Genomic DNA, 11,264 nt, shown 5'->3' on the forward strand with positions numbered 1-11,264 from the left:
AAGATTGTAAGGGATTTTTCTACATGTATCTTCTCATTTAATCCCTATGACAACCCTGTAAGGTGGATATTATTAGTATCCCATTAACACATGAGAAAACTGGGGTTCAGGGAGATTAACTGACCTAAGAGCTACAAGGAGTAGAAAATGATGGGAGGGAGAGAAGGCAGGCAGGAAGGGCTATTCTTAGGGAAGAGTAATTCATACTTTTTAAGGGCCTACCTTCTGCCAGAAAAAAATATATTGTTTCCCTGTACATTCACAACACCTTTGCAACGAAGGTTTAGTTACTATTTATTTATTTAATCAGAGAAACTGAGGTTGCGCATAGAGAAGGGGAACCAGGATCCAAATCCCCAAACCGTCGGGTCCACAGCTGTTGTAAAGCGCTGCCTGTAAGAGGCCTGGGCGTTTTAATGGCTTTTAGGAAGAGAGTTTGGTGAAGGAAGAGAGGTTGGTGAACATGTAAGGGACAGGGGGACGAATGGGGGGAGTGGGGGGGGGAGCTCAGCGTTGTCGGTGGCGTAAAGACCCTGGCGGTGATTTAAAAGGAGTCTTAATTAGGAAAGGCGAGAAGGGCTTTGAAGGCGAGCCTAAGGAGCTTGCCTTTTGCCGGTCAGCAGACACAAAGCCATGCATTATGCCAAATACTAAAGAACAGCAAAGCCTCCTGCGGTATTTACGGCCCACGTGTGGCCGTCCCGCCCGTCCGGCCCCAGTTTCGGTCCAGCCCGAGGCGGCGGCCTAGAGGCTTCATAAGCACGGTTTACATGATCCTTTGTGGTCTTCCCACTCCCGGTTCGCGGCCGATTCCAAGTCCCAGAAGGCGAAGGACGCTGGACTCGGGCAGCACCCTAGGTGGTGTCTGTGCGCCAGTGCAGGGCCGGACGCACCTGGGACGGCTGTGGCGCGGTGGGTTTGGGCGGGGAGGGGGGCCGGGCCTCAGGGAGGAAGCGCGCCGCCCGGTTTGACCCCGGCGGCGTTCCGTACCGCCGCGGATTCGGCGGCAAGAACATGGCGGCCGCGGCCAGGCCGGTAACGGAGAAAGTTTCCATCGAGACTGGCCTGTACTAGTGCGTGTGGCCTCAGGCCCTCGGCCCCCCTCCCCCCGCTCCCGGCGTGCCACCTTCCCGCTCCGAGTCTCAGGCTCAGCCCCAAGGACCCTCCCTTTTCTGTGTTGGCCCCAGAGCCGACTCCGTGGGTTGAGAGAGCATTGGTGGCGGCGGCCGAGTCAGGTAGGGGGGTCCGGGTGAACAGCGGGGTGGCGAGACCTGAGCACAGACACCGCCCAGGGCTCTGCATAGTTCGAGCCCCAAGCTCCGCCCAGCCGGTCTCTTGGGGCCGGGATTGCCATTAACTGCCCCGGGAGTAGTTGACGGTGGGGGTCGGAGGATGGAAGGTGGGGTGTGCCTTTCCGTATTCTCCGTGATTAACCAGTCAGCTGGGTCCGCAGTTGTGGTTGCCTTCTCCCAAAGTAGAGGGGTGGTAGAGAACAGGCGGGCTCTTTCTGGAAGAATTGCTGTTGCTGCCCCAGTACTGAGAGATTTAATATTTAAGGTGCCATTCTCCTCGTATTTAATGGGCCCAAAGAGTTAACATGAATTCATAGAAGCAAAGCTCTGGAATTCCCCGCCCCTGGCTGTTCAGTATGGTTCTTTTAGCTTTTGAAGCTTCCCCCTAGATGGGACAGAAATAGTTTCTGAGTCCAAAGCTGATGCAAATGTTAAAGTGTGGCTTTGACTCTAGTGAGCCATTCCCTAGAGGGAGGACATGGAAGAGAACTAACTGGTTTGGAGGAATTTGGGTGAATTCAGCGAAGGATAGAGTAATTCCAAACATTTATGGAATCTCCCTTAGCTCTACTGCTTATGAGCCGTGGGATATTGGACAACTTCTTTATTCTCTTTGTGTATTAGTAAGTGTCCAATAACTAGCATTGTTATTATAGTTATTTCTGTATTAGACTTTATTTCCTCAGGTATTTGTTGAATACCTACTTGATTCCAAATTTCTGCTAGACACGGGTACACAGTAGTAATAACAAACTTTCAGAGACCTTGTGATCTAATAGGGAATGCAGATATTAAATGATGATCAGTGTTCTGCTATTATAGAGGAAGTGCAGGGATCATATGAATGGGTCAGGGGTGATCTCAGTAAGAAAATGATTTAAGTGACACCTGAACAGTAGGAGTGAGCCAGGTGTGAGGACTGGGTTGGGGATAGGAGGAGGGAAAGGGGTATACTTGAAGAGGGAATAGCAGTGGTGTAGTACAGAACTGAAAGGTCAGCGTGGCTGGAATACAAAGTTCAAGAGGAAGAGTGGTAAGAGATGAGGCAGGAAAGTTATTCACATCCAATATGGCGAGTATTATAAGGCATTTTAAGGAATGTAGACTTTATTGGTTAAGATGATGGGAAGCCATTGGCAGGTTTTACATAACAGAGTGACCTAACAAATTTTTGGTTTTAAAAGGGATGCTTCTTGGAGCAGGCAAGAGTAGATACAGGGAGATATTTAAGCATGAGACAATGGTGGCCAAAATTGGGATTTTGACTTTGGGGATGGAAAGAAGTAGAAACATTTAAGATGTGTATAGGAAGAAGGATAAGACTTGGTAAGGATTAAATATCGGCGGTGAAGGAGAGGAGGGTTAGAGTAGTATGTGGGTTTTATAAAATAGACTCTGGGAGTTATTAGTGAACTTCCTCTATGCAAATTGACTCTTCTCTGCTCCATTTTTATCTGTCTGTCAAGGAAGGTCTCATTGAATTGACTAATGGCACACAAGTTGAAAAGATTGTGATGCTTTGTTGCTTTGCTCTCTGATTCAGCCAGCTCGTCTTTTGAAGAAGGTCAGAATATGGAAAGACTTTGTAAACTAGCCATTTAAAAATATGCTGCCATGGTGATTTTGGCAGTGTGGTTGCGTATATTCTACAATATGGATTTATGGGTACAATTTACGTTTACCTTTTTTTCTAGGTTTTACTCTAAGAGCAAACAGAGTTGGTGCTTTTATTTCTATCACATAGATTAATATATGTGTGTAATTAGGGAGAGAGAATAATTGAAACATGGAAATAGATGAGGTTGCTTATAGAAAGTATATAGTGAGAGAAAAGCTTAAATTTGGGATTGAATAGCCAAAGGATGGATTGAGAACGAAGAGTCTGCAAGAAGACCTAGAAGGAAAGATCAATGGGTTAGGAAGAAAATCTGGAGTTTACTCTTTGAAAGCTAAAGGGCGACAGGTTTCAGAAATTGAGAGGAGTCAGCATTGTCAAAGGTTGTTTGAAAAAAGTGCAGGATAATAAGTGAAAAGTACGCATTGATTTTTAGGAGCTTACCGCTCATTTTAGAATTTGGCAGAGCAATTTGTTGTATAGTGGGAGCCATTGTTTAGTGGTGGGAGAAGTGCAGCAATCAAATAACATCTGTCAAGAGGACAGAAGATTGAACTTGGAAGAGAAGATGGGGATGAGTGAGGATTGTTTCTATTGTTTCTGGTTTTTGGTATTTGTTTTTTAAGTAGTTTATTTTTGGGAGGGTGGAGGGGCAGCGACAGAGGGAGAGAGAATCCCAAGCAGGCTCTGCACTGTCAGCATGGAGTCCCACGAGGTGCTCTATCCCATGAACCCGAGATCATGACCTGAGCTGAACTCAAGAGTCGGGCACTTAACTGGCTAAGCCACCCAGGCACCCTGGTATTATTATTATTATTATTATTATTATTATTATTATTATTACTTTTTAATGTTCTATTTATTTGTGAGAGAGAGAGAGAGAGAGAGACAGAGTACAGGTGAGGGAGGGGCAGAGAGAGAAGGAGACACAGAATCCGAAGCAGGCTCCAGGCTCTGAGCTGTCAGCACATAGCCGACGAGGGGCTCGAACCAACAAACCATGAGATCATGACCGAGCTGAAATCAAGAGTCAGACGCTGGACTAACTGAGCCAACCAGGCCCCCCACCCCAATGTTATTTTTAAAAAGAGCTTTGCAGAGCCCCTGGGTAGCTCAGTGGGTTAAGCATCCGACTCTTGATTTCTGCTCAGGTCATGATCTCACAATTCATGGGTTCTACCCCTTCATCCGGCTCAGCGCTGACAGGGCTGAGTCTGCCTGGAATTCTCTCTCTGCCCCTCCCCTGTGCACATATACTCTCGCTGTCTCTCAAATAAACTCAGACATTTGCAAAGCTCTTTTAAGTGCTAATGGATAAGAGTGGGAGTTTGGAGAGAGAGGAGACAAGTTCTGGAAGAGGTAGAGGGAAAAACATCTAATATGGCTGAAAGATTTACCCTTATATAGGGAAGGGACATCCTTCTTTTCTTGTATCAGGAGATGTAGGTTAGACATGGGTTTGTAGGGTTGGAAACCCAAGGAAGCTCTCTTCAGACACCTGTCGGAGGCAGTCATATAGTGAGAATGCAGTGAGAAATGGGTGTCAGAGATTTGACTAGAAGAAGAGAGGACGATAGTCACAGAGAATGGGAGAGTGATTTGAGTGGCATCCATTTAGCCTGGTGTGTGATTTTTTGTTTTTTTTTCTCCAGCAGTGTTCAGTTGTCTAAGCCCAGACTCTACCATCAACTGAGGATATACATGCCAACATAGTCACTGAATGATTATATAACATACAGGAGTGATGTTAAAAAGATACAATGTATTCTAGATTTTTTTAAGTGTCTTAAGCTTAGGGGAAAAAAGGTAAAACCAAAATAAGGTTTTGTCCTTCCAAACAGAGGAAGACATTTTCTTTAGTGTGTATGGTATCATAAGTAAGAAATGATTGGATGAAAATGTAATTGAGGAAAATCAGAATACTTAAATAGGATTATCTGTAAAAAATATACTTGATGAAGTAGAATTAGTAAGAAGTGGAATTAGTAATAGTACTTGGAACATCCCAGAGACTGTAAGATTGTCACTCATTGACATTCTTCTCTAGCCAAATGGATAATTAACATTAATTCCAGGTTATCTTATGTTTCTGTCAGGTCTTTTAGTGTCCTATTAAGAAAGTATAAATAAGCTGATCACAAACAAGTCATTTTTTTGAATTTTTATCCAGTTGAGTTCTCCATGGATATTTAATGTGACCGTGAACTGTTGAATGGATCAGTTCTTTTGAAACAGTATACTAGAAAATTTGAACAGTTATCTGGCAGATAGTTAAAGCATTTTTGACCACTGTCATGCTTTAAGTGCAACTTTTGGGGGGCACTCAAAGATTGAAATAATTATCTGGGTCCTTTAACAAATAATTGTTAACTTTTTAAAAGTAAAATCATAAGGTGTTTAATTTACAATAAATATTGGTTAGCATTCCAACTTTACAATTTTAACTAGAAAGTTCAGGAATTGGTTTGCTACAGAGATAGCATCTAGATTTAGAAAGGAGGTTTGATAATCCAAGTAATTTAGTAGAGACAAAACTACAGGGAAAATTACAGATTAACTTTAGGGACTAATTTTAATACTTTACTTCTAATAAGTATATTCGTTAAACAATGTAAAGACTAAGATTTTATAGCATGTTAGAGCTGCCTTGTAAAAAGATGTAGAGGATTTTAGGCAGATAGTAATGGTTGCTATTATTGGGTATTAGTGCTTTTCAAATTAAAGATGAGGATGGAAAAAAAAAAAAAGATGAGGATGAAGTCCATCATTCTTTTTAGCTGCTGAGTAGCTTGTGATTGTGCCAAATCCATCTGCTACAACCTAAGCCAGGTTGAATATCTCATATTTGCCTGTAGTTGAAAAATCAAATATTGAAGCAAGAATGGCTTAGTCTCTGGAAAAACAGTTTCATTGGTGGTGATTTAGTCATACAGTCTTAGCATATGTTAAGTAGAAAGCACTGCCATTTTGGTTTGAATAAAGTGAATTTTTAAACCAGAGACAGTTACCATTAAGATACATGCAAGTCAAATTTAAAACTGGGTTTCAGAAGAAACTGTATATTTCATTTATTATTTTTTACAAAGAAGATAGGTAGAAAAGGTGAATTATATAAAATTAACACTGACATATATATTTTTTTCGTTTTAGATCACTATAAACAAAAATTCCACCAGAGGAAATGTGGAAATAGGAGTTACGGATACATTGGATTTGCTGGATGAAATATAAGCAGATAATTTTTGAAACGTGGGAAGAAAGCCCAAATTGCCAGATTACATGTGTAAATCACTGCGTTACTGCTTTAGTCATTGTCTCTATTTAGCAATGACAAGACTGGAAGAAGTAAACAGAGAAGTGAATATGCATTCTTCAGTGCGTTATCTTGGCTATTTAGCCAGAATCAACTTACTGGTTGCTATATGCCTAGGTCTTTATGTAAGATGGGAAAAAACAGCAAATTCCTTAATTTTGGTAATTTTTATTCTTGGTCTTTTTGTTCTTGGAATTGCCAGCATACTCTATTATTATTTTTCAATGGAAGCGGCAAGTTTAAGTCTCTCCAATCTTTGGTTTGGATTCTTGCTTGGCCTCCTATGTTTTCTTGACAATTCATCCTTTAAAAATGATGTGAAAGAAGAATCAACCAAATATTTGCTTCTAACTTCCATAGTATTAAGGATATTATGTGCTTTGGTGGAGAGAATTTCTGGGTATGTCCGTCATCGACCCACTTTACTAACCACAGTTGAATTTCTGGAACTTGTTGGATTTGCTATTGCCAGCACAACTATGTTGGTGGAGAAGTCTCTGAGTGTCATTTTACTTGTTGTAGCTTTGGCCATGCTGATTATTGACCTGAGAATGAAGTCTTTCTTAGCTATTCCAAACTTAGTTATTTTTGCAGTCTTGTTGTTTTTCTCCTCATTGGAAACTCCCAAAAATCCAATTGCTTTTGCATGTTTTTTTATCTGCCTGATAACCGACCCTTTCCTTGACATCTATTTTAGCGGACTTTCAGTGACTGAAAGGTGGAAACCCTTTTTGTACCGTGGAAGAATATGCAGAAGACTTTCAGTTGTTTTCATTGGAATGATTGAGCTTACCTTTTTTATTCTTTCAGCATTTAAACTTAGAGACACTCACCTCTGGTATTTTGTAATACCAGGCTTTTCCATTTTTGGAATTTTCTGGATGATTTGCCATATTATTTTTCTCTTAACTCTTTGGGGATTCCATACCAAGTTAAATGACTGCCATAAAGTGTATTTTACCCACAGGGTGGATAACAATAGCCTTGATAGAATCATGGCATCCAAAGGGATGCGTCACTTTTGCTTAATTTCAGAACAGTTAGTTTTTTTTAGTCTTCTTGCAACAGCAATTTTAGGAGCAGTTTCCTGGCAGGTAAGTGTATATATAGTTTGGTTTATTATGTCAGTACCTATGATGTGTGGTTAAATGCTTCAAGAGCTAAATTATTAGAATTCAAAAGTCATGTCCTTTTCAAAAGGAGACTCTTTTTGTTCATGGAATTGAAGTACTGAATGAATAGACAGTATAATTTAGTTTGTTCTCTAGCAGAGAGGTACCAAGATGTTAGGAATACTCAGCAAGTGACCTGCCTCCTACCTTCTAATTGTTTTTAAACACTGATAAAGATCTTTAGAAAATTAACATTTGAAGGGTGCTTAGAGATTGCACTTTAATCCTTTCATTTCACGCCTGAAGAAACTGAAAGCCATCGAAGACTATCCAGAGTCACTGGTACTAGCCTTAACCATGTTAACTAGCTCCTGTTCTTTTTACTACAACACATTTTTTTTTTTAATATATGTATAAAGCCATTTCCTATTTAAGTAAAAGGTGATTAGCTATATCACATTCCTAAGAAAGAAAAAATGGGTTTCTTTTTTGCTGCCCATGATGTTAAAAAAAAAAATAAAAAGGTCTTTTGTAGACAAGGATACTCAAATTGCATGGTTGGAGTTTATAATATTAACAAGCCTAGTCTTCCATTCTTTGAACATTTATTGACTGCAGTGTATGTCAGATACTCTACAGGTTGCTGAAGATCTCAAGGTCTCTGTCTGAAAGAAGTCACAATGTCTAATGGGAGAGGGAAGAGGCAGGCATGTAAATGATTATTACAGCGAGAAATGCTGTAGTTTGAGTACATCAGATTAGGATGTAGGATAAAAAGGAAGGTCACCTGTACTTGGTGCAATTTTCTTCTTCGCTGCAGTTGCTACAGAGTGATTTTTGGATGTGAGTGTTTAAAGGGAGATGTAGAGACTTGCCTGGGCATGGTACCTTTTTGTCAAGTGTGGGCTAGGGCAGGGAGCCAGTGTGGAAGTCAATTAAATGATAAAAACATTGTGGGTGTTGCCTGAGACCATCTTCCTCATTTGCCAGTGCAGGGGACTATTAGAACCATGATCGTGATGATGATGATGGAGGATAATGTCAGAAATTCCTAAAGAGTTCTACTTCCTTTCCCTACCCTCTACCAGGTTAGCTCCTTTTCCAGCCTTCCAGCGCTAACTACTTTGTTTTTGTTTTTGTTTTTGTTTTGAAGTCAGGCTCATTCATGCTTGACACCTTTCCAGATCATCAAATCCTGCTAACCAATTATTTTGTAAGTCACTGTACCTTTCTTGTTTTCTTATACCAGTGGTCTTCTTATATCAGTGGTATGTGTACCACTGGAAGTACGCAAAAGCTTTCCAAAGACTATGTCAGCAAAAATGATTTTGAGAGAATCAATTTCCATATTCTCTCCTTCCATTCTACTCTTTTTTAAAGTTGAATTACTTGAGACTGCTTCTCAATTTAGGTGTGGAGTGGTATCTCTTTGTGGCTTTAATTTGTATGTCTCTAATGACTAATATGTTGAGCATCATTTAATGTATTAGTCATGCACTTGTCTTTGTTGCTGAAGTATCTATTCAAATCTTTTGCCCATTGTAAATTGAGTTATTTCTCTTATGATTGAGTTTTAAGGGTTCTTTTTATATTCTGCATACAAGTCCTTTTTTAGAAATATATGATTTGGAAATGTTTTCTCCCAGTGTGTGACTTATCTTTTTTTCTTAATGACACATTTTGAAGAGTACAACTTTTAAATTTTATGAAGTACAATTTACCAGCTTTCTCTTTATGGACTGTGCTTTTAGTACTCTATCTAAGAAGTCTTTGCTCAACCCTAGGTCACAAAGATTTTCTTCTATAAATTAGTTTTCTTTAGTGATTGTATTGTTTTAGCTTTGATATTTAGGTGCATGATCCATTTGGCAGTAATTTTTGTCTATGGTATGACGTAAGGATCTAATTTTTTTTTTAATAGGGCTTTCTAATTATTCTAGGAAAAGACTATCCTTTCCTCTGTTGAATTGCCTTGGTGCCTTTGACCAAAATCAATGAAATATAAATGTAAGGCTTTATTTTTGAGCTCTCTTTTTTGTTCCATTGATCTATGTGTGTGACCTTCTACTAGTACTAGGCTGTCTCACAAGGTATTTTCTAATTTCCCTTAAAATTTACTCTTTGACCTTTGGGTTATTTAAAAATTGGTTGTCTGATATGGCGATATCTGAGGGATTTCCCACATTTCCTGGTTATTAATTTCTAATTTAATTACATGTGATTGGAGAACATAGTTTGTATGATTTTAGTCTTTTGTTAAGACTTGTTTTGTGACCTGGCATGTGTTTGATTCTGGAGAAAACACCATGTTCACTTGAAAAGTATGAGTGTTCTGCTGTTATTGGGTAGAGGGTTCTGTAAATACCAGCTAGGTTAAGTTGGTTGTTATTCTTCTATATCTACATCTTTGTTGATTTTTTTGTCTGATTCCATCAGTATTGAGAGAGGGATATTGAAAATCCTTGGTATAATTGCCAAACTGTGGGTTTATCCTTTATTTTCTGTCATTTCTTTATGTATTTTGGGATTCTGTTCTAAGGTATCTATATTCATCTTTAATTACTATATCTTCTTTATAGACCTTTTTATCATTATAATAAACAGCCTAGTTGAATAGTTACAATACAGACCTCATAGCTCATAAAACCTAAAATTTTAACTCTCTGGCTCTTTACAGAAACTTTGCCAACTCCTGTTGTAGGCCAGTGCTTCTCAGCCTTTAACATGCATTGAAATCATGTGGGGATGTTGTTAAAATTCTGAAGATTGAAATTGATTTTGGGAAAGAGCTTGAAAAAATTAAAGGTGATGCAGAAACTCCTGATCAAAAGTATACCCATTGAGTAACAAGGTATTAATTTAGCTATTTAAGAGCAACATGCATCTACCTGAGTTTTGTCTGCATTCCCCAATTAGTTACTATTTGGTCACTGCTGCCTATGATGTAGGCATTGTGTCCTTGATGCAATTAAATTTTTTAAACTTAATTTTAATTTAGTATTTTGTATATAGATTTCCCAAACTGTGCTCTGTCCACTGTTCTGTGAGATGTTAATGAGTATACTCAGAGAAAAAGTGTTAGAAGAAAGAGAAACATTTCCACACTTATTTGACTGTGAAAATCTTGCCTCTACCCTTCATTAAGAGGTACCCCCAACCATACCTATAAACCTCTGTGTGAAACAATTTAGGAAACACTCCACTGGATTTATAGAAGTTCTAACCCTTTTGATTGATGAAAGCATCAGAAAATTATATAGTGAAAGGCAAAAAATTTGAGTTTTATAAGGCCAGGACCGCTTTTGGCATAACATCATTGTTTATCCAAGTAAATTTTAAGTCCTATATCAAATTCTTTAGATTTTAATTATTTTTTAAAAATTAACCTATGTTTAACATTCCTAAATGATATTGATACTGATAGCTTTGTAACAATATAATATAAATCCATTTTTTTCATATCCTTTAGTGGATTTCCACTGAAAAAATAGTTCCATTGATTGGGTGGGGGCAGACCCAGTGTAGCAGGAAAAAAAAAAAAAAAAGGAAGAAACCTTTTGAGGAGATTGGTCATCCAAAGATAGGATCAGTGAAAGTAGAGGTAGCTTGAAATCAAGGGTAGCTAGGAGCAAAAGATAAGCACCTGGACTAAGATGATAGTCTTCCCTTTAGCACAGTGATTTTCTCCTAAGATCTTGTTGAGAAGTAAAATTTAAAGAGATCTTGAAATAAGTTGATGAGATGTAGAGTTGAATAGTGTTCTGATGTGGTGGATAGTGTAAAAATGTTAAAAAGATATTGAGAGAATAAAGGGACCAGTTGGAAATGTAGGATGATGGGGTTTATTGAATAATGACCTAGGAGCATTTGGAATTTTTTTTTTTTAAATTTTTTTTTTCAACGTTTATTTATTTTTGGGACAGAGAGAGACA

General features: G+C 38.9%; 1 protein-coding gene across 3 annotated transcripts in view; it reads left to right on the forward strand.

Moving 5' to 3' along the window:
- The first annotated feature begins 494 nt into the window (after positions 1 to 494).
- Positions 495 to 11,264, forward strand: part of TMEM168 (transmembrane protein 168) — a 33,522-nt gene continuing 22,752 nt past the window's right edge. Inside the window, exons 1-2 of one of the 3 annotated variants that reach the window (XM_040472208.1) lie at positions 495 to 912; positions 6,058 to 7,314. In XM_040472208.1, coding sequence (XP_040328142.1) covers positions 6,187 to 7,314 — 1,128 coding nt within the window. In that variant the 5' untranslated portion in view covers positions 495 to 912; positions 6,058 to 6,186. Of the gene's footprint in view, positions 913 to 1,121; positions 1,236 to 1,664; positions 1,916 to 6,057; positions 7,315 to 11,264 lie in introns of those variants that run through there. The other 2 variants (XM_040472205.1, XM_040472207.1) reach the window with 2 other exon arrangements.

This window comes from Herpailurus yagouaroundi, unplaced genomic scaffold, assembly GCF_014898765.1.
Source record: "Herpailurus yagouaroundi ecotype Mexico unplaced genomic scaffold, PumYag 100, whole genome shotgun sequence".
NCBI lineage: Eukaryota > Metazoa > Chordata > Mammalia > Carnivora > Felidae > Herpailurus > Herpailurus yagouaroundi.